At 43.1% G+C, this 23,867-nt stretch overlaps 1 protein-coding gene across 1 annotated transcript in view; it reads left to right on the forward strand.

Annotated features, from left to right (window-relative positions):
* LOC115475501 (cyclin-dependent kinase-like 4) overlaps window positions 1-19,249 on the forward strand; it is a 93,009-nt gene extending 73,760 nt beyond the window's left edge. Inside the window, 9 exon segments of the mRNA XM_030211247.1 lie at window positions 930-1,020; window positions 11,023-11,043; window positions 11,046-11,084; window positions 11,087-11,221; window positions 12,173-12,261; window positions 12,351-12,380; window positions 12,382-12,408; window positions 14,295-14,429; window positions 16,121-19,249. Coding sequence (XP_030067107.1) covers window positions 930-1,020; window positions 11,023-11,043; window positions 11,046-11,084; window positions 11,087-11,221; window positions 12,173-12,261; window positions 12,351-12,380; window positions 12,382-12,408; window positions 14,295-14,429; window positions 16,121-16,222 — 669 coding nt within the window. The 3' untranslated portion in view covers window positions 16,223-19,249.
* Window positions 19,250-23,867: the final 4,618 nt, after the last annotated feature.

Raw genomic sequence — 23,867 nt, forward strand, 5'->3', positions numbered from 1 at the left:
TTGGAGATGACATGTATGTTTAATTTCATGTCTGAACGGTTAATAAAGACTTCATGCAAATTAAAGAAGTAGAAATGTATAGCGGGCCAAATGGTCCATTGCTTGGGCATTGTCTTTAAATGGCTTAGAGGCATGTTTTTAAAGCACTTAGCCTTCCAACGTGCCATAGAAACCTATGGAACTTTGGAAGGCTAAGTGCTTTGAAAATATGCCTCTTAGTTATGCACATTAAAAACACTCTAAATTTGAACAGGGATATTGAAACTAGTTCAATGTAAATTCTACGTATTAAAAAGAGTTTGAATCCAAAGTTTTGCAGGTGTCTTTCTTTGTAATTGTGGGATTAAACCACTGAAATCCTTACTTTCAAAATTAACTCAAACAGGGAACCTCAAAGCTCCTAATAGGGAAAATACCATGACAGATTCAGGTGCTGCTGTGTGGGATACCTGAGTTTCATGCTCAACCCCATCTTCTCCCTGGTCTGTTGGAGGAAAGACTTGTAGAGGCAGTGACAGTGGTTCTTTCCCTCTCTTTGTTTCACTTCTTGCCTTCCTTGTGTCCTCTCTCACTTTCTGTAGCCAGTCTTATCATTCACTCTTGTATGCTTCCTCCTAGACAAACCTGTTGTGGCTAAAAGTGAGGATAATGTGATATTATTTATCTTCGAAAACTTGATATTAACATTTTTTAGGAGAGCATGATAAACTTCCCTTCGTTAACGTTATAATAACATGTCCCTTTGATAGTGGTAGTAATATTTCCTTTGACAATACGATGCTACATTCTCCATTACACTTTGATAATATTTCCTTTGCAGCATGCTAATAACATGTCATTTGATAGTATGATGATTTTTTGTTTTCTAGTGTGATAAGGTTCCTTTGGCATTGTGATAATAACATTCCTTACTGACACTTCCTTTACAGTGTATCCACAGGGATGTGAAACCAGAAAACATCCTAATAACCAAGCAAGGTGTGATCAAGCTCTGCGACTTTGGCTTTGCCCGAATCCTAAGTAAGTGCAGAACTGTTGCTTATTAAAAACAGAGAAACATGACGACTACTACTACTACTACTACTATAAATCACTTTTATAGCGCTACCAGTCGTACACAGCGCTTTACAATTGAACATGAAGAAGAAAGACAGTCCCTGCTCAAAAGAGCTTACAATCTAAATCAGGACAAACAGACAGGACCAAAAAGGATAAGGGAAGGACAAACAGAAGGACACATAAGGGTAAGATAAAAGTTACACGTCAGGAGTCGAAAGCAGCATCAAACAGGTAGGCCTTTAGCCCGGATTTGAAGGCTGCGAGGGATGGAGCTAGACGTAATGGCTCAGGAAGCCTATTCCAGGCATAAGGTGCGGCGAGATAGAAGGAGCGGAATCTGGAGTTAGCGATGGAGGAGAAGGGTGCAATTAGGAAAGATTTGCCCAGTGAACGGAGTTTTAGGGAAGGAGTGTAGGGAGAGATGAGGGTGGAGAGGTAGTGAGGGGCTGCAGAGTGAATGCACTTATAGGTCAACAAAAGGAGCTTGAATTGTGTATGGAAACGGATAGGGAGCCAGTGAAATGATTTCAGGAGAGGGGTGATATGGGCATAATGACTTTGGTGAAATATTAGTCGTGCGGCAAAGTTTTGAACAGAGAGGAGAGAGATGGCTGAGTGGAAGACCTGTGAGAAGCAAGTTGCAGTAGTCTAAGCGAGAGGTGACCAGAGTGTGGATGAGGTTTGTGATAGCATGTTCAGAAAGGAAAGGCGCTATAAAAATGCTAAATAGGTAGTAGCAATAGTAAGAAACGACAGGTTTTAGCAATCTGTTGAATATGGGCCAGAAGGAGAGGGAGGAGTAGAAGATGACCCCAAGGTTGCGAGCAGACGAGACAGGAAGAATGAGCGTGTTGTCGACAGAAATAGAGACTGGGGAAAGGGAGAGGTTGGTTTAGGAGGGAAGATAAGGAGTTCAGTTTTTGACATATTGAGTTTCAGGTGGTGGTGAAACATCCAGGTAGCAATGTCAGAGAGGCAGGCAGATACTGTGGACTGGATTTCAGCCGAGATAAGAGCCAAATGGCCTATCCTGTCTGCCTATCCACGGTAACCACTATCTCCTCCTTTCCCTAAGAGATCCCATGTGCCTCTCCCATGTGTTCTTAAATTCAGACACAGTCCTCTTCTCCACCACCTCCACCGGGAGGTGATTCCACGCATCTACCATCCTTTCTGTGGAAAAGTACTTCCTTGGATTACTCAAGCGGTTATAGACTAAGTTCATCCTATGCCTTCTCATTCCAGAGTTTTTCTTCATTTGAAAGCGGCTCGCGTCCTGTACTCTAATGCCAGAATCTGGGAGCTGGCACAGAGGGGATATAAGGACTCTGATGTGGAATTATATTCTGACCTCAGATAATGGGGTTTATTTCCACTAACTGCAAATGCACGTGGTACAGCCTATTGTGAAAGGGAGAGAAGTCTGAAATCTCAGTTACAGGTTGTTGTTTTATTTCTTGAGGCAAAATGTGAGAAACACAGGGATGTTACAAAAGGGATTAACTGGGACAGGTATCTGGGTTGGAAAGGGGTCCAAAAGGTTCAGAAAAATAAATGTTTTGAATTTGTGGAAATACAGATATTTTCTCCAAGGACTAATATACCCCTTAATGGCCCACCCTGAACAGATGAGTGTACATTTTTGTTCCCATTAATATCATTTCACATATGGTATAATCTATGTACTAATGATCGCCATGCCCCTCTTATGGTGGTAAGAGTGAAGTTATACATGTTAATGCGCTATGCAGTATTAGAAGTGAATACAACGCAGCCGTTTCAAAGTACAATTCTTCCTTTTATGTTTTTTAACACAGTGCTTTCAGTTAATCCAATGCAGAACTGAAATAGTGCTAGCAGAGCTTTTTTGTTGTCCCTGAAGGAAATCTCTACTGTATGATAAGCTCTAGTGATGTGCTTTCTTATAAGGAACTGGAGCAATATCACTGCAAAAGGGCCTGTCCATATATGGTCTTATAGTAATGTATTACAACAGTATCATGCCTACTTTAAAATTAAAAGACAGTATTTATTGCAACTGTGTAGGGACCCTTCTGGATTCTCCACTAAAGTTAGTCTACCTCACTGCATTTTGGTACTTACCAAGCTCAAGGCCACTCGTTTAGGTGGGCATTGTGAGAAGGGAGAGGCTGTCCTACCCTGGTCAGGCCCCTAGAGGGCGCTGTTCCCCTAAAATGTCCAGGGAGAAGGGCTGGGTGAGTCGCTGAAGGGAGCCAGTAAGGGGAGGTATAGCTGGAGGTCGCTAGGACCGGGGAGAGTCCTGGAGGTGGAAACAGGTGCAGCAGGTTATGGGCTGGGTCCTGTTTGGCCATTAAACACTTAATACCCCACCTGAGTGGTGAGGGGGAGAGGAGAGCTAGCAGCGGAAGAAGAGAGCTGGTAGCTGAAGCAGGAGGTCCCCATGTGAAGTACTGGCTGAGCCCTTTGGACTGGTGGTGAACTGTGTGCAAAGCAAGGAAGCTGGCTGGGGTAAGAAGGCCCTAGAGTGCCAGGTATAAGAACTGTGTGTTACAAGGACGAACTGTGTGTCCGGGTTACAAGGAAGGACTGGGGTGTTCAGGTTACAAGGAAGGACTGAGTGTCCAGGTGCTTAAGCTGGAAGATTGAACTGACTAGGAAGAAATGTTTAAGCTGGAAGGACTGTTTAAGCTTGTAAAAGTGTTTTAAGCTGGAAGAAGTGTGCCCCAGGAAGGGGGAATAAAAGATATGTAAGAGAATATCCTGTTGGTGAGACCTGACTGTGTTTGCCTTTGAGAAGCAGGTCACCCTGAGCAGAAAGGGGTAGTAGAATAATTTGCATAAAATCTGCATACTGAGAACCAGCTCACCCTGAGTGAAAGAGGGTCCTGGGATCCTGAGGTGGGAGCTTCATCTTCACAGTAGGCTCATCTTGACAGCATGTAATGGAATGATCAAACAAAAGTCCCTCAATCATAAAAGGAGGAGGAGCTGACAACAGAAGCTCTCCTCCCCAAATGGAAGAAATTTTGTGTTTCAGATAAGGACTGGGGTCACCTCAGGAAACTAATTGGTGGCAGAATTAAAATAAATAACAGAGAATATGGTGAAAGCAGTTAGCAGGGTTTGAAAAGTTTGCACAAATTCCTAAAAGAAAAGTCCATAAACCATTATTAAGATAGACCTTAGAAAACTCACTGCTTAATCTTGGGATAAGCAGCATAAAATCTGTTTTACATTTTTGGGGATCTGCCAGGTACTTCTGACCTGCGTTGGCCACTGTCAATCTGTCCCAGTATGGTGATTCTTATGTGCTTATATAAGAAGGTATCGGGTGCATTTAAATCTGTTCCGTATAATCCACACTGCTATCCATATAGTGAGCTGTGCTGAATATGTTTTCAGTAGTGGCTGCTGCCAACTGTATCGATAACAGCAGTTTCCACTATGTAGCTTCCTACTATTCCAGAACCTGTAGTTATGACCATCAACCAGCAAGTGGAAATAGAGAACTGAAAATTAAATTGAGACATATCTCTCTTGGCATCCAGTCTAGCTCCTCAGTATTTTCTATCTGCAGCAGGTGGATGAACACACTTTTCAGCCTCTGGTTCTGAGTGATTTGCTCTTGGTCATCCCCAGTTGAGCTTTGTGGGTAGTTTGAGTATGCAGAGTCATATCTGAAGGTCTTCAGATCCCTGCTCTGGTACCCTACAAATTTACTTCTTCCCTCCCTCCAATTCTACCCTGTTTCCTGTAGAAAGCTCCTTTTCTAGCACAACAACCTTAAAAAAAAAAAAAAAGAAAGAGAAGGAAAGAGGTGGACTAAAGAACATGGGACAGAGTATCAGCCCTGATCCTTTCTCATCTGGGGTGGAGACTTTGAGCTTTGGGGGGAGCAGCCGGCAGTGATAAGTATGACTAAAGTTTGACTTGGAACTGCTTGGAAGGCTGCAAGTTCTACTTGATGTAGAGGAGGGATCGTGACTCACCACTTGAGATCATGTGCTGCACTTGTGACAATTGGGGAGAATGGCGACTCCCACTGAGGTATTTAAGCGGTGTTCCCACCATGGGACCCACTGGCTGGTGTTGGGTGATTGCAGTGCATGCAAGCCAGGAATCCTGTAGGACATGGAGGAAATGGTCAGTGGCAGCATGTCCGGATTTGGCACAGCATCTGAATATGCTGGGGACCAGGCTCTCCAGCAGGGCCGGTGCACGTTTGATGGAGGAGAGTGCGTGAACGGAACCATATTTCAGGGCCGACTGGCAGTGAGGAACAGTCTCAGTATGATCACATCCAGAGCACAGCCACCATTTTATAGCCACAGGGCCCGACAAAGCAATTCAGCTGCATCAGAATATTTGTTTTCTCCGGAGTTTAATTACTGTTACACCAGGCCTATTTACTGAAGCAGGGACAGTTGGACATTTTCTTTATTTCCACACACTTGATATACCACTAGAGCCTACATATAGGCATAAAAGTGGTTTACAGAGTTCAAAGGTTGCTGCATGGAACTTCAGTTTCTAGCCGTGCTGCCCCTCTGGTTCCTAAGAGATCTCAATTAGACCTCCAGGAGTGGGCAGTCGAGGCTTTCTGCTTGTCCTTCCTTATCTGATGTGGCCTCAGTCTGTTCAGAGGAGCCATCATTGAAGGAGCCATTAGAGGAAGGTGATCTCCTCCTGAGGGGGAGGATGACCCAGAAGTACTGAGGTTGTTTTATAAAGAGGAGTTCAGTACTCTTATTTCTGAGACCCTGGCGGTGCTTTCCATTGAGCCTTCTGCTTCAGCATAAGGAGTTCCATCTTCTTCAATCATGAGGAGTTTTAGATGTCCTTTTAAGGCCTTCCTAACACATCTAGAGATTTAGGACCTGATTACAGCAGAATGGGTCTCACCAGATACGGGGCTGAAGAGCCATGACTTGCCTCTACCCATTACTTCTGGAGGGGAAAGATAAATTGCAGCTTCCCAGGGAAGAGGGCATTGCCCTAAAAGACTACAGGATAGGAAGCTAGAAGCTCACTGAAACAAGCCTTTGAAGTGGCCTCTTTAGGTCTTCAAGTGACAGTATGTAGCTCATTCGTGGCAAAAGCATTGCCTGAAGTGGAATCGGCCGTCTCCAACACAAGACGGGCGCCCAGCTGAAGCGGAGTTGGCCTACTTAGCAGCTGCTATTATGACATGTTAGGTTACGGCTCTCAATATACGTTAGTTGTCACGGCACGTCAGCAACTCTGGTTGCAGCATTGGGCAGCACTACAAATTATATCGCAATGATAGAGTGGATCAATTGGAGGAGGGTTGCGCTCTCTGTTAAAGAGGGAATAGAATCAAACAAAAACAGTCCTACATGAAATAGATAGCAGTGTGGAATCCTTATGTATAGAATTCTGTGTATGAAGGGAAGGAGTATACTGGTAGGGCTGTACTATCATCCACCAGGACAGAACAAACTGACAGGAGAAATGTTTATAGAAATTAGGAAAGGTAAAAAATTGGGCAATGTTATAATCATGGGTGATTTCAATTACCCCAATATTGACTGGATAAATTTACATCAGGGTGTGCTAGGGAGGCAAAATTCCTAGATGTAATAAATGACTTCTTCTTGGAGCAACTGGTCCAAGAACTGACAAGAGAGTGAGCCATTTTAGATCTAGTCCTTAGTTGAATGCAGGGCATGGTACAACAGGTAACTGTGTTGGATCCACTGGGAAACAGTAACCATAACATGATCAAATTTGAGCTGATATCTGGAGTGAAGTCACTAAGGAAATCTACTGTAGCAACATTTAATTTTCGAAAGAACAAAAATGACAAAATTAGGAAAATGGTTAAAAGAAGATAAAAGGAGTGTCCGCAAAGGGTTAGGACTTTAAATCAGGCATGGATGTTGTTTTAAAAATGCCATTAAGGTGGAAAGAAGAGCAAACAACAGCAACATTGTTAAACGGTGAAGCAAAAGAGGCTATTAGAGCCAAAGAACATCCTTCAAAGAATGGAAAAAGATCGATATGAAGAAAATAAGAAGCAACATAAGCGCTGTAAAGCATTGATAAGTAGGCTAAAAGAGAATATGAAGAAAAGCTTGCTGCAGAGATAAAAGCTCATAGTAACACCTTTTTCAGGTACATCAGAAGCAGAAAGGCTGTGAGGGAATCTGTGGGACTGTTAGATCATGAAGGAACAAAAGGGGTGCTCAGGGAGGACAAAACCAAAGCGGAGAAATTGAATGAATTCTTTGCTTCGGTCTTTATGGAAGAAGATGTAAGAGATCTACCTGTACCAGAAATGGTTTTCAAGGGCAACGATGTGGATGAACTGAAATAAATATTGGTAAACTTGGAAGACGTACTGATCCAAATTGACACTTAAAAAGTGATAAATCACCTGGTCCGGATGGTGTACACCCCAGAGTACTGAAAGAACTCAAACATGAAATTGCTGATGTGCTGTTAGTGGTCTGTAACCGGTCATTAAAATGGTCCATAGTACCTGAAGGACAGAGGGTGGCCAATATAGCACCGATTTTTAAAACTGGTTCTGGGGTGATCCGGGAAATTAGAGACTGCTAAGCCTGATTTTAGTGCCAGGCAAAATAGTGGAAACTGTTATAAGTATAAAATTACAGAACATGTAAACAAACATGGTTTAGTGGGACAGAATCAGCATGGGTTCACCCAAGGGAAGTTTTGCCTCACCGATTTGCTTCATTTCTTTGAAGATGCAATAACATTTGACTAAAGGTGAGCCTGTGATGTAGTGTATCTAGATTTTTCTGAAAGCTTTTGACAGAGTTCCTTATGGGAAACGCCAAAGAAAATCAAAAAGTTATAGGATAAGAGGCAATATCCTTCTGTGGATTTGTAATTGGTTATTGGACAAAAAATAGAGTAGGGTTAAATGGCCATTTTTCTCTATGGAGGAGGGTGAATAGTGGAATGCCACAGAGATCTGTACTGGGACCAGTTTTATTTAACTTATTTATAAATGATCTGCAAATTGGAATGACAAGTGAGGTGATTAATTTGCAGGTAACAACTATTCAAAGTTGTCAAAACACATGTGGATTGTGAAAAATTGCAGGAAGACCTTAGGAAACTGGAAGATGAAATTTAATGTGGACAAATGCAAAGTGATGTACATTGGGAAGAATAATCCAATCATAGTTACCTGATGCTAGAGTACACCGTAGGAATCATCAGTCAAGAAAAAGATCTAGGTGTCATTGTAGACAATATGCTGAAATTTTCTGCCCAGTGTGTGGTGGTGGCCAAAAAGCAAACAGGATGCTAGGAATTATTAGGAAAGGGATGCAAAATAAGACCAAGAATATTTTAATGCCTCTGTATTACTCCACGGTGCGACCTCACCTTGAGTATTGTGTTCAGTTCTATGTGCCATATCTCAAAAGAGGTATAGAGGAATTAGAAAAGGTTCAAAGAAGAGTGACCGAAATGATAAAGGGGATGGAACTCCTCCCTTATAAGGAAAGGCTAAAGAGGTTAGGACTCTTCACTTGGAAAGAGATTGGCTGAGGGGAGGATATAATTAAGGTCTACAAAATCCTGACTGGTGTAGAACGGGTAAAAGTGAATCCAGTTTTCATTCTTTTAAAAAGTACAATGACCGCGGGGGGGGGGGGGGGGGGGGGGGGATGAGTGCTGATAAATATAGAGACTGATCCCTCATCTCCTGACTCCTTACTGTATAATCCTGGGGTAGCAAGCGGATTTGAATGTGTTAAGAACTCTAATCCTGCCTAAATAATCCTTTGGGATTAACTGCCAACAAAAATCCCAAATTAGATGCTAGCAACATCCCTCTTTCTGCTTCTAAGAGACACAGGGAGACGCTGCTCTCATCAACAAAAGCACCGACTGACACCCTGAAATTACCTTACACGCTATAATGGGGGTAATCTTATCTCTGAAAGAACTTCTTATGAGAATCGCAACTCCATTACTGAAATGAAACAAGACATATTGGATCTGAAATCCATCTCTCAGATGCTAGCTCTTGTCTTGATACAGTTGAAGCCACATGCAGTACAAATGTGGTGGCCGTTACTTCTTTACATCAGAAGGCCTGGAAAATTGACTCTCCTCATAACAAACTTGAAGACCTTAACAGTTGTTCCTGAAGAAACAATCTGCCATATATTGGGCATCTGCAAGGGTGTGGAAAGTAAGAACCTGATCGCCTTCCTTGAGATGCTTTCTTCCTAAGCTCTTGGACATGGACTTTCGATAAACCTATTGAAATTAAAAGAGTGCACTGGGCTCCAGGAATGCTACTTTCAAGTGCTACACCGTCCTTATTTTTCGCAAATGCTGTTTTTTCATGCATTTGGAGCACAGTCGCTTCTGTGTCAAATGTGGTAGAGCTGCTGGCACCTTGGGATATTCTTTTTGGACATGTCCTAGGATCCAGAGGTTCTGGCAACTGTGTAGTGCAGTACATGGTCTCTGGTCTTGGTCTGGATGAGGCTGCTCTTGGCTCGGTGGAGCAATTTGTTTTGCATGTACAGGAGCTTATAGGAATGGGACTAAGAGGCAAATTCTTCTGTTTCAAAAACTGTGCCTCATTGCCCTTAAATGTATTTTACAGTACTGGACCTCAGTAGAGGCTCCCTCAATGTGGCACTGGCAGAATCAAATCCACTTATTAGCCACCTTGCAGGTGAGGGCAGCACGTTGCTTTCTGTAGAAGAAAAAACTGTTTCTTTCAGAATGGACTGTTTATTTACATACATTGAGTACCAGGGGGACAAAGCGTACTGTTATAGCCTAGGGGGTGGTTTGGGGGTTATTGCGTAATACTCAGAAGCATCAGTCTTTGAGGGGAGGGGAAAGGAATTATGTGGGTTTCCTGTGAGAGGGGGGATAAAGAGGGGGAACCATGTTGAGGTATTGTTTTCCTTCTCCTTTCTATTGGGGGGGGGGGGGTGGTTAGAGGTCTGAAGAGTACAAGCCTTGGCCCTGGAGGTTTCTCTTCCATCCTTGCTGATCTAGCATTTTCAATTTTGGGGATGGGGGATTGTTTGGGGGGGGGGGGGGGGCGGAATTTGATGGCTGGTTTGTTTCATTGGAGTGGGGGGAACTTTGATGGCTGATTTGATTTACTAGGGATATACCAGCATGGAATGTTTTCTTCTTTGGATTTCAATTGTTGATGTATTTACTCCATGTTTTGTATTACCTTTCAAGAAGTCATCAATTAAGCTATGAAATTTGTTGAAATTAATCAATCAAAGAAATAGATAATATGTATTTAAAAAAAAGGTTTGGACATGTTTTTGGCTGACAGGTCCATTAACAGTTATTAGCCAGGTAAATGCCACCTCTTTATTCTTGGAGTGGGCAAAAGCGAATGGATCTCCCATTTGAATTTGACATCTACTTCAAAGAGATTTGGGCTGGCCACTATCAGACTTTGGATGCAGAGCTTAGTGACTCATTTATCTGATCCAGCATGTCTCTCTTCTGTGCTTATGAATCTGCAGTTAAGAAGTGGGTTCATTAAAATGTGAAGTTTGGCATTATCTATGTAAGTGACAATATGCTGTTTATTCCTTTCACCTGCTCTTTGGCCCATCACAGTTTGAGTTCTTATGGTCGTTGCATTCTTATTTCGCTTAAATGGCAAACTTTACCAGGTGTAAAATATTAGATTATTTAATTATTTATAAAATTTATATTCTGTGCTGTCTACAATTCTAGGTAGATTACAAAGTAACGTGCATAAAATCAAACATACAAATCAAAATTGATACACAAACAATAAGACTACACATATTGTTCAGTACTGCTTGCCACAATATTTTACAGCTGTCACCAATGGCAAAAATTCACCAACAAGGTTTTTTTAATGCTCTGTTTCAGACACAGTGACTATTTGCCAAAGCATGTTGGAATAAAATAAGTTTTTAAGGCCTTTTTTAAACATTTCTAAGTTCTAGATTTGTGTTGCAGCACGCCCAGGAGACGATTACACTGATATGTGGCCACCAGGTGGTACCGGGCCCCTGAGCTACTGGTGGTGATACCCAGTATGGTGCTGCGGTAGACGTTTGGGCTATTGGATGTGTGTTTGCAGAACTGCTGTCGGGTCAACCATTGTGGCCTGGAAAATCAGACATGGACCAATTATACTTGATTATCAGAACGCTAGGTAAGACTTTACAGATACTAAGACAAGAGAATTCCCTCTCTCCAGTCAGTTCTGAAGGGACATTTGTTGCAGGAGAGTCACCTTTCCCAGAAAGTTTTTAAAGCAATGGTAACGTCTAGTCAATGGCATAAAACATGAATGTATTGAAGGCTTTCAGGCTTTCTTCCCTTCTTATCCCTCCTACCTGGATCTTTATATGATCCTCCTTACTTGTTGTTGCTGCCTCCCACTCACTGTGGCTTTTGAAATGGGAATAGCTATCGGGGAATAGTCTGGTCCCAGTGGCAATAACAGCGAGTGCGGGACTTGACGGCACCACATATTCACAGGGCCCCTATCTCCCCTGCATACATGGGCTTCCTGATTGGAAAGGAGACCCTGTGGTGAAGGGAAGGGTAGATACATGGATGTACACTGATTCAGGTCCTGAAGTTACTGATAACACTTTTTGTCGGATCTACTACTGGGCCAACAGGTTTCTTCCGCTATAGGAATGACCAGTGAGGGGAGCTGGAGCTTTGCTCCCCCTTCAGGACTGCATTCTAGGCCCGTACCGTACTCACCTGCCCTAATTACACCACTGTAGTCAGGTTCTCCTTTCTTACTGCACGTGACTTTGGTTCATGTTCTTTTGGAAATTCCGCTTAGTAGTTTTGGCGGCTGTTTGTAATCCTGTGCCCCCCCCCACTCTTGCACATTCAGTATAGGTATTGGTCCAATACCCTAATTATCTAGTGCTAGGGATAAATTTATCTGTAGCCTTTGTGTCCAGATCATTGCAGCCACCTGCCCTGTAACTGAATGAGTCTTGAATCTATGTGCCAGATCTCTGATCCCTCCAACTTTTGAGTTGAAAGGCTCTGTATACCCATGACATTTCCTTACGCTGTCTGATGGTTTGGTAGTAAAACAGGGTACACATAGATTGATAACTTGCTTTGCATTATCCAGGAAATCTTATCCCCAGACATCAGTACATCTTCCGCAGTAATCAGTTTTTCCATGGAGCCAGCATTCCAGAGCCGGAACCTGAAGATGTGGTACGTTGGCTTGCTGTTGATATTTAAACCATTGTATTCCATTGCCATGGTCTTGTTTAAACCATTTGTTCTGTTGTATCCATTGTTAGGAGACTCTTGAGCAAAAGTTCCCTAACATTGCACCCAGCAGCTCAGAGCTTCATGAAGGTATATAATAACTCATGCAGTGATAAATTCAGCAGTATAGAATATGTTGGATATATATAATGCTACTAAGGCGAATGTTCAAAGCCCATCAGAGGGGTAGTTAGTAATGTGTATTAAGAGAATAGTGCAGGATTTATGCCACTTACCATGTGTTAAATGGCAAAATACTGTGTTATTTGCCCTTAACGCATGTATTTTTACTGCATATTGAGATACATACAGGCTTATTTTCAAGCACTTTGGGAGGCTAAGGTCCATAGGTTTTCTATGGAACTTTGGGAGGCTAAGTGCTTTGAAAATATGCCTCATAGTAACCTGCAGATGCATGCAAAGCACCTCATATACAGATCAAATAACACAGCTTCTATTTAACTTCTCAAACTGTGTTATTCATAGAAGACAAATGTTAGCTTTGAAGTGGCATTGTTTTTTTTCCTTCTTGAGAACATCAGATCACTAATGTGTGACCCAGTGCTCCCAAGAAGCCTCATAAAAGGGTCAGTAGCACTTACATAAGCCCCCTGTCTCCATTCTCTCCTGATTCCCCCTGACACCAAGTATAGCCCCCTTACCTTCCAATCCCCCTTTCCAACTCACTGCATACTTCCCCATCTCGCCGATCCCCTGGCACCTATTGGAGATTTCTCTGGTGGATAGCTGTGGGGCAGGAGTGATCCTTGATGCCTATGTTCAAATAGCCTTGGTCAATCCCAATGGTAGTCTCATGGTACTGCTGCTAGGGGTCAAGCTGCCAGAGAAGGGTATGCACCCCCTTCCTTCTTGGTACTACCATTTCCTCTGCTGCTTTACCACTGATTCTGCTGCTAGCAATCCCAAAACTGCCATACAAAAATTATTCTGCCTCTAACATCTGCAGGACACAAATGCAGGAATGGTAGGAAAAAATGAGTTGGGTAAAATTGTCAACTTTTGAAAAGGCCCAGTCCTTAAGCCACGTAAGTAGCAGGTTTAAATTTGAAGGGAAAACATGATACCATGTGCGTCTCGGAGTTCCTGAAGATTTGATGACCAGTTATTTCTTGGCCATTCCCCCAAATGCCATCTTTTTTTAGCTTGGAGCATTTCCTTTATTATCCTGGGTAAACAGTAGTGCATGACTATAGCTAGACATCTCACAAGCTCTGAAAATCCACTTGATCCAGCTTGTCTTCAGGATCATCACCAGAAAGGCAACCAGCATCCCTGGGGCAAGGGGGGCCTCTCTATTGAAGTGGCTTGCCTGGGCAGGTTACCTTCTGATGATGCAGTCAGCTCACCTGTTTACGCACACTTAGTGCAACATAACTTAAATGAAGCCTGTTCTACCCACTTTGTTTCTTTTTTTCCCCCCTTAGCTCCTCTGTCCCCCTGCAAACTTACCTCCTCAGGTTGTTAATTCCCCCTGAGCTTCTTTAGAAATTTGCTGCCAGAGCCACCTCCAGAACAGCTTGATAACAAAAAAAACATGCTAACCATTCCTTCATTTGTTTCCTTCTTTTGGAACCGTGCATCTCCTGTTGAAGTAGCACTATGTGGTACACGACCTCGCTGTGAGAATCTGTTGATCACTCACGGAGACTTATATAGTGCCACAGGAAAATGGAACCGCTGTTTGGAGGCAGTGCTGGAGAAGATAAGGGGAGAATGTGTCCTGAGGGAGAGAGCCTGAGAGCTGCCACTGTCCCTCAGCTCTTATATTGAAGAAGACTATCGTAGGTTAGATTTCTTTTCACTTGCTCTTTCTGCAACTCCATGAATGGCAATAATATATTTAATGCAGAGAAGGAGGGAAAAGCCTGCTTTGAGACTCTGCTTTTCCATCCTTCCAGATCTACTGTATGATAGCAATGTAGCTTGTCTCTGTGTCGCACAATGTTTTTTTGCAGGGATGCTTAAAGATGAACCCTGATGACCGTTTCACCTGTGAGCAGCTCCTGGAGAGCTCTTACTTTGATTCCTTTCGGGATGAAGTGAGAGAAAAGGAAACCACGTATGAAGGGAAGAGCAGGAGACGTCTTCAGGTACCTATATCTTCTGTCTTTTTTTTTTTTAATTCATGATACCTCAGACCTACATGCTACTGTCTCATTAGGATCCATGAGCCAAATAGCACTGCTTCTTTAATACCATGGATCGCTTGGTCCTAGATGGTGCTGCCTTGGTGAGTTCCTTACAGCCATTGCTCCGACAGCATTTGAAAGGTGTGCAGAGATCCTCAAAGTTGGACTCATTATTTTATTTATTTTTTTAATCCTTTTTTTCTTCGTGGTTTCAGAGTTGGTTGGAATCGTTACAGATAGCAAAAAATAACACATCATTATTGCTTATTAGGTTAGGAAAAACTATACATGATCACAAGTGGACTGATAAAAATTAGTGTACCAGTGGCAAGATCAGAATATCCTGTGACAGAGAGTCTTTGACAAAACAATGGGCAAAGGACCCCCTACATCAAATCTAAAGTGAGGATTCTAAACACAGCAGTACAATTAAATCACGCAATTCTGCAAACCCAACAACATACAAAATAAAGTATCAAAACTGTAAAAATATGAGGGGTATGAGACTCAATTATTTCAGTTACACTGTACTTACAATGGCAAATTTTATCATACACTCAGCTCAAAGATTCAGGCAGAACATTTTTTGTCTTTTTTTTTTTAATGCAAATAAAACTATCCAAAAAAAGTCGAACTTATGTTGGAAGAGGCACAATAGAAGTATGTACAAAGGATAATTACCTCATCTTTTGTAGAGCTTGCTTTGCAAAATGACTTGAAACAGGCTGATACATGCTTTGGAGACAGTGGATTAGGAAGATTTAAGTGTTCTTTTAGAAAGAGTGTCTTGGGAGGCAATCTTTCTTCATGAATAGACAAAATAATACAGCCACACTTGATAGAATCTTCCAGAACCCAGGATGCAGACACCTTCTCTAGCTTGACGGTGAATTTTTTGACCAATGTGGAACTGCTGCTGCCATTCCTGTCTCAATGATGTCAGCGCTCTCCTCCGTCTTTTCCACACTGCTGTTCAGGCGCAGAGTCCTTTCTCAATTAGCTCAGAGGAACTTTAGAAAAGACTGTCTCAAAAAAACCTTCTTGTGCTGACCCAAAGAGCCATGTCATGGTACTGGAGAGAATTTCATCAGAGAGCACTCAGAATGTTCCTGTCCCACAGATCCATGCGAGTACTTATGGAAACCCGGCATCAGCAAAGTGGCCTCTTTCTGGATCTTCTACAGGGGTCAGACCAGCGAAAGATAAGCACAGCAGTCAGGAAACGCCAGAAGCTAAATGGTTAGCTGAAGCTGCCCTATCTGAGCCATCCTCTGTGACAGTCAGTTGTTTTGGGCCACTGATGTCAGCTTTAGCTTCTACTGAGGTACTAGTGTGCAGCTTCTTAACGCTTTAATTCTCCACCCCCCCCCCCCCCCCCCAAACTGTGCAAGCACCACCTGCTCTGCTCCTCCCCCATCAGCAAAAAAACAAGAAACCACAATTGCCTCAGATTCCTGTGCCAGCTCCCCAACCTAGTCTGTGCATAGTTTTGGATAACTCAGCAATTCGACTAGCTAATGTCTTGTGGTAGGTTTACATTACTGTTCTGTTTTACATTTTGAAACCTTATTGTCCTGCTTAGCTTCTTATGAATGCAGTGGCAGTGATACCCATGTCAAAGTTTCTTTAATTACTATTATTCTTTCCATTAGAATCATCTTCTGCCTCAGATCCAAGTAAATCCCACTTCGCCCCCATCTGATGGAAGGAAGCTACCGCGACCGCAAAAGTTTGATCATCTCCCAAATATTTAAGAGAATGAGTTTGTGCTTCCTCAGACTTATCCACTTGCACTGTTCATCTGTTTTCTGCACAAAGTAGAAATGAAATGTACCTTCAGTAGGAGCTTAGAACAGAGAGCCAACAGAATGGCTCTGCCATTGACTTTTTATATAGTCAGTCTGTTATCTCTGTGCTTCAACTTACTCAACAAGAGTGGGATAATAGTTTTATCTATAATAGATAGTAAGCTCTTTGGGGAAGGGTCCGTATTATGTAGGTTCTTTCTACTGTACATGAACTAGTGGCATGCTACAGATACTCATGATAGCAGATCCTCAGTATACAACATGTGTAGTTTCTGTCCAGGACATAGTCAGCAGCACTGTTTGATCTGACTCCAATCCTGGAGTCATGCATAGTGTATTAATGTAGCAAGTGGAGAATTCTTCATAATGAGTGCGGGAAGACAGAGAAAGACGGATTACTTTTAAAAACACTTCATTTTAAAAATAAAGTGATGTAGAGAGAGGTACAGAGCAGTACATAAGGAGCCAACAGAGGAGAAGATCTTTAATAGAGTAGCAGCCAAGCCGCCACGACTCAGTTTGCGGAGAGGAGCAGTTGATATTTTGCTAAAAATGCTCCCATCCGCTATCTGAATGGTTTCCAGCCAGTGGGAGGAGATACCAAGAAAGTGGTGTCCAGTAGGGATGTGTATTCGTTAGTGACTATTCAGTTTGTTAGCACACCTTAAATTTACAGTGTGTTAATTTGATTTAACAATGTTAGCCTAGAAATTAATGCGCTTTGTCAGTGCATGTTAAACATCTTTTATTAAGACAAATGTGTGACACAAGTCAAAAATGTCTGAAAATCATGAATAAAGTCTGACAGTGGCCTGAAAAACAAAATTTATTCCATGCATGTCCCTACTGTCCAGTGTAATAGTGCAGTGTTGTGCAACATAGTATAACAAGTAATGTTGCACAACTCCAGCAGCCTCCTAGTGAAATAAACAGAAGAGGGGACTGTTGTCAATAATCACAAGTGCATCTAACTACGACATGGAGTTGAATGAAGAACAAAGTATGGAATGTATTGTAAAAATGTATTCACTCACCCAAGAACATATTTTTGCACTTTTGCTTGGATAGCGCAATGGACTGCAAACCAGGGTTCAAATCCCACTTTCCCCATTGACATTCCCTGTGAATTTAGGCAGTTCATTCTTTCATTGCTGCCTCGAGTATTCATTTAGTTGTAAGCCCTCTGGAGCAGGGATGGAATTGTACATGAACTCTAAAAATGTTGTAAGTCACCTTTTAGCATTATTTGGAAGGTCAGTCTAAAAATCAGAAATAATTGTTATAAAAGGTGGGTGCTGTTTCCCAGAGTAATGTTTTTCTTTCTTGGTCCAAGGCTACCCTGCTGCTGAAGCACTAGCACTTCATGTTTTTCAGGTGGTAATAACTCTTACTTCCTGATGCAAAAGAATTGTATTCTCAATTATGCACCATGCTAGAGCATAAGTTCATAACTGATGCAGAGAGGTGCGACTCCAACCTACTTGGAGGTCTCCCATGAAAGAGTAGGTTGAAAAAAAAAAGAGGCAAGTGTACCAACAAGAAAATAGCCAAACAAACAAAAAAACAATATATATAAAAAAAGACAGAACTCTGTGTCTTAGTATATTTATTATCATGAAATTAATCATAAAAACCAGATGTTTTGCCGACAGGCTGCATCAGGGGTTATTGTCGATTAAATGCAACCATAGATGCTGCATTATCTTCACTGGACTAAAACAGGAATTCTCACTCTTTTCTGTATGTTTGTTTGTTTATTTCGGCATTTTGATATACCACCTTTATGTGAAAACAAGTAAAGCAGCTTACAGATCAGTGAGAAAATAACTACAATCCATGACAGGAAAGGAAAGAGAAAAGACGAAAAAAATCTTTATTACCTTTAGGCTCAAAAGCCTTTGCATGTACAGATCGCAATAAAATTCCTGTGTTAATCCAGTGAAGATCATATTCTAGGGAATTCTATATATGACACCTAGCATTATGCACTATTTCGGTGCGGAAAAGCATTGTAATAGAAGCAAGGTGCCGAAACAGCCCAAAATGCCAGATCAGCACGGATCAGCAAGTGGTTCCTTGCGGATCTAAAAAAGGGAGTGTAACGATGGGAGGGACATGGGCGGGTCAGGGATGCCTTTACTGTTACAGAATTTGGGGGATCAGTGCTATTTCAGTTGGTGTAAATCCTCGGGTTTGGCTCCCGATATGAAGCACTATTCCATAAAGGGTGATCAACTCGGAGCACCCTTTATAGAATGCCATTCAGCAGCGATTTTTTTTTTGTCACCATATACTGAATCTAGCCCATAGCGTTGCCTGTAAGCAACACTAACCCCTGATGCAGCCTATTGACGAAACATTGGGTTTGCGTGTTAGTGCTTCATAATAATACATTTACTGAAACACAGAGCTATGTCCTTTGTTTTGGCTTTTGGTACTATGCACGCTTTTCTTTCTTTTTTTTTTTTTTTTTTGCTTGGTCTCCCATGAAAGTACAAACCAGGCCCAGCATGCATTAAATCTCTAAACCTCAGCTGTGACATAGTTCATTTACTGAGCTAGGAAGTAAAGATTTGCTTCATTCACATACGATTGAATGCTTTACATTTTTACTGCAAATTGTCCTGATGAAGTATTTACATTCAGATTCTTCTGACTCCACATATTTAGGGGCCTATGTACTAAGCATTTTCCCCCACAGATAAAAAAAAATGGGGAAAAAACTTTAGTACATCTATCTTTCCAGCACAGGTGGCAGTCTTGATTTTGACCATTCTAAAATTTCAGCATTGGTTTGTGTGAAGCATTTCTTCTGCAGACTCAAAACTGTAGAAACTTGAATGCATCAGCCTCCACATCTTTAAATTTTAAATTATTGTACTCTCATAGTTTCTTCCTACACAAATGTCAATTGAATAAACATTAATTATTGATGCAAAAAAAATTTCTGGCTGAATAAAAAAGTTTAGTAGAGTCCTCTGCAGTATTGTTTGGTTTGTCTTCATTTCCTTTTGGGGGCAATGTCATTAAGAGTGCACCCTCCTTGCAGAAGAATGCATGCATGTGCAGTGGTTCATGTCAGTGCACTAATGTCGGGAAATGAAAAAACGTTCTAATTTGTTAAGCTGCAACAACCACAGGTTTCTTCTGTCACCATATCCACAATCCTATCTTTCTGCATCTCTGTCCTGTCCAGCATCTCCTCTCTGTGTCCATGTCCTTATCCACCCTCCATGTTCAGTCTCTATGTCCCTATCCTCCCCCATATTTAGCATTTCCCTTCTGTGTTCCTCTGTTGCCCTGTCTGGCATCTCCCTTCAGTGTCCCTATCCTTCCCCCTGTGTCCAGCATCTCTTCTCTGTGTTCCTCGCCACATCTAACTTCTCTGTCTCTTCTCTTCCTCCCACTCCTATGCCAGCATCTCTGCCCCCTCCCAGTCCAATATCTCCTCCCTTCATGTCTGGCTTCCTCTTTCCCCCTACACACTGTCAGTCTGGCATCTCTCCCCCCCCCCCCCCCCCCCCTCCACTGCTGATCTAGTACATCTCCCTTCCACTTTTCCCCACTGTGGGTGTGGCCTACCTCCGTCCTTGCCATTGTTCATCTGGCATCTCTTCCTTCCCCCTGCAGTGGAAGTGCTACAGACAGGTTTCTGACTGTCCCCGGTGCCTTCCCAATGCTGCATTCTGCCACGGAAAGTTACATTAGAAGAGGCAATATGTGGCACAGGAAAGGGGCCAGGGTCAGCTGGAGGAGGCAGTCTGTAGTGTTTCCACTGCCAGCAACCTTCTGTAGTTTGGAGGAATACTGATGGAGGTTGGGGCACACGGAAAGATGCTTAAGACAGGACTGGGGTAAGAGAGAGTGAGTGATACCGGACTGTGGGGAAGGAGAGCAGGGAGCTGTGGGTGCCTATATGTGGGAATGGGTTCAGCAGAAGGTGGCCTCTACCAGTGAGCTTTGGGCTCACTGTGGGCTTTTGTCCAGCTTGCTCAATGGTAGCTACATCCCTGAAAGTCAGTACGGTTTTTCCTCTCCCCTTTTCTAGCATCACCCAGTTTTAATGTACTTCCTTATTAAGCATCTTTTGTTTCATACCTTGGAATTGCTTTTACTAGCTTCAGGCTTGCACCCCCCAGCACTGCTCTCACAGAATTTACCCTTAGGGCATTTCCTCTCAAAGCACTTCTTTACTAAACCTTGAGCAGGAGAGCATATTTCCAAAACTGGTGCCTTGGGTCACTATGAAGCAGTCTAATAATACTTTTCCATGTACACCATCACCTCCTGGTCTGGCATTCATTCTTTCCCACTACTGGACCTTGAAATACCTTAGGTCCCTTAAGTGGCTGGCATTGCTTCCCACAAGAGGGAAATTTTTTATGGAGAACTGTCTAATTTGCAAGCCCAGCTGCCTGCCTCTGAGATTGGAAGAGAAAGCACAGAGAGAAAACCTTGCAAAAACAGGCAGTAGTATAGCCACAGTGGGGATGGGGGCTGGATCCCCCCACTTTGGGTACAGGTCCCCTACAAACCTGCAGCACTTGTTAAATGGCTGGCAGGAATGCTGAGGCCCCACTAGTCAAAGAAATTTACTGCTGAGCCACTCTCTCCTCTTGCTGCTGCAGGAAACAGAGGCCAAGACTTCTCAGGCATGCTCAGCATGCTTGAGGAGTCCTGGAGTCATCGGCTGGAGGTATGCCACCGACTTCCTGTTTCCTGCAGCAGCAAGAGGAGAAGGGGACTGGCTTATCTGCAAATTTATTTGGCTTGCAGGGCCTCCGCATCCCCGCCAGCCAAAGGTATTTTTAACATATTGGAGGGGTGTGTAATTATGATGGCTCTGTGTGAGGGCTTTGCAATGGCGTAGCCAGACAGTCAATTTGGGTGGGCCTGAGCTCAAAGTGCGTGGGCACAAAATGTTTTTTTTTTCTGTCTTTGCCTCTTCCTCCCCCCACTTCCACCCCCTCCCCCAGCACATCCCAGTTTTAAAATATAAATACTTTAGTTAATGAGGATCCCCAAGCTCTGTCAGCTGAAGACTTCCTCCGCAGATGGCCTCTTTACCAAGCTTGCCAGGTAGCAGCAGCAACTCCTTGAGCCACCGATGCCAGCACCCCACACATGCTTAGTTGTCGGTGGCTCAAGGATGCTGCCACCATCTGTCAAGCTTAGTAGAAGGGAGTTTGACTGCCTTCAGAGGAGGTCAGCTGAGAAGCTGGAGGGATCCCCACCAGCTATAGCAAGGGTCAGAGCCGGTGTTAAATGTGCTAGGGCCCAGAACAGAAAAAAGGCACCCCCCTCCCAATTCTATCTCCTCTCTACCTCCCCTCGACTCCCCACCTGCCATTACAGTCACACCGACAGACCCTCATCAAATACAGAACAAAGGATTACAAATTAGAGATAAAAATATGTAGACAAAAATTGAACTAGGAACCTGGGCATGTACTGCAACAGTGGAGAAATAAAAACAGAACTGTATTTCCTTTTCTACTGAACACAATAAAAAGATAACCATTATGCACATTTCCCAAGCTTAATATATTTTGGTTAATAATTTCAAAATAAAATGCCTTTTTTTTTTTTTTTTACCTTTGTTGTCTGGACATTATATTTTTCCATCATCTTTTCCGCTTTCTTATCTGTCTTCTGCTAATTCTTCTTCAAGCAGCTCCTACTCATTTGTCTTTTCTTCTTTCTCCTGTCTTATTCCATTCCGTCACTACACTTGCCTCTGACATATTGATCTTTCCATTTTAGCTCTTTCCTCATTTTTTCTTTTCTGCCTCTGTCCACTCAAATTTCACCCTCTTTCTAACCCCTTTCCTTTTTGCTTTTCAGATACCTATCACATTTCCATCTCCTTCTTTCACCCACTAGCTCTTCTATTCCCTATCTCACTCCTTCCCTAGCCTTCCATCGTCAATCCACTCCCCATTACTATATTTCTACACCCTGAGGTCACTATCCTCTCATTCATTTCCTTGCACCCCTACCCCTTGGCCTCTCCGTTTCCACCATTCCCAGTGTTCCCCCCCCCCTCTTTTAGCCAGCATCTGCTCCCTCTTTCTCCCCAGGCCAACCAGCATCTTCCTGTCCTTTCTCTCTTCCCTCTTGCCTACTCCCCCATGGTCCATCATTTCTCCCCTCCCCCATGGTCCAGCATCTCTTCCTCACTCCCTTCTGCCCCTGGATGCAATATCTCTTCCTCCCATACCATCCTACATACAACAATTTTCCCTCTCTCCCCCTCATGTCCAACAATTATTTCTCTCTTCTACCCCCTCAAAGCATCTCTCCTTCCCTTCTACCCCCATGCCCAATAATTTTCCCTCTCCTACGACCCCCCCATGCAGCATATCTCCTTCCCATTCACCCTGTGCCCAAACTATGCAATATTTCTCCTCCTTCCCATCTACCCCATGCCCAACAATTTTCCCTCTCTCCTACCCCCCCATGCAGTATCTCTCGTTCTCTCCTTCCCATTCACCCTATGCCCAACAATTTTCCCTCTCTCCTACCCCCCTCCACCCCATGCAGCATCTTTCAAAGGGTTGCCGGCGTTGTGTAAGAATCGCTTCCGCTGGCTGACCTGGAAGCCTCCCCTCTGCTGCGTTCCAGGCTGTAAACAGGAAATTGCATCAGAGTTAGGGGGGAGCCAGCATCAGCAATTCTTACATACTGCCGGTGACCCTTAGAAGACAGACACATCGCAGAGGGAGATGCAGAACAGCGGCACTGCGGGAGTCTAGCTTGCTCCCCAGTACCGACGTTTTCAACAGGTGTATCACTGCTGGGCAAGGCAGAGGAGAATTGCTGGACATGGATGGGATGAGAGAGGGAGAATCGCAGAACATGGATGAGAGGGCAGGGCAGAGGAGAATCGCTGGACATGGATGGGAGGACGGCAGAGAGAATCGTCTGGACATGGATGGGAGGGCAGAGGAGAATCACTTGACACGGATGGGAGGGGAGGACAGGGTAGAGGAGAATCGCAGGACATGGATGAGATGTGAGAATTGGCTTGGACATGGAGGGGGAGGGCAGGGGAGAGAGGAGAAATTGCTTAGATGAGAGCCTTCCTTGGGCCCATTTCATTTTTCATGAAACGGGCTTTGTTGCTTGTATTTTTTAAAGTCCACTTGCTACTCTCATTCAAGTCTTGAATGTCTATTCCATATATATGCAGATGACATTTTGTTACCGTACAAGTTAGCCTACTTAATCCAGACTTACTGCATCTTCAAGGTTGTTTATGTGCAATCACCATTGGCTTTCAGACCACCGTCATGTTTTAAATCATGACAAGATGGTGTCCTGTTGGTTAACTGTCCCGCTCTCATTTCCAATTGGGTCCGTTCATTGTTTGATACCACAATCTTTCCAGTTTTAGTTTCCATTATCTAGGAGTGATTCTCTGTTTAATCCTATCTCTGATTATGACAATACGTGCTTAAATGTTACAAAACATGGCTATTTATCTTCTATGCCACCTACAGAAGTTTGATCATGTTACGTCTGTCTTAAAGGATCATCATTGGTTTACCAGTTGCGTTCCAGGTTTAGTTTAAAACATTGCTCCTGGCTT

This window comes from Microcaecilia unicolor, chromosome 8 (genome assembly GCF_901765095.1).
Source record: "Microcaecilia unicolor chromosome 8, aMicUni1.1, whole genome shotgun sequence".
Classification (NCBI taxonomy): Eukaryota; Metazoa; Chordata; class Amphibia; order Gymnophiona; family Siphonopidae; genus Microcaecilia; species Microcaecilia unicolor.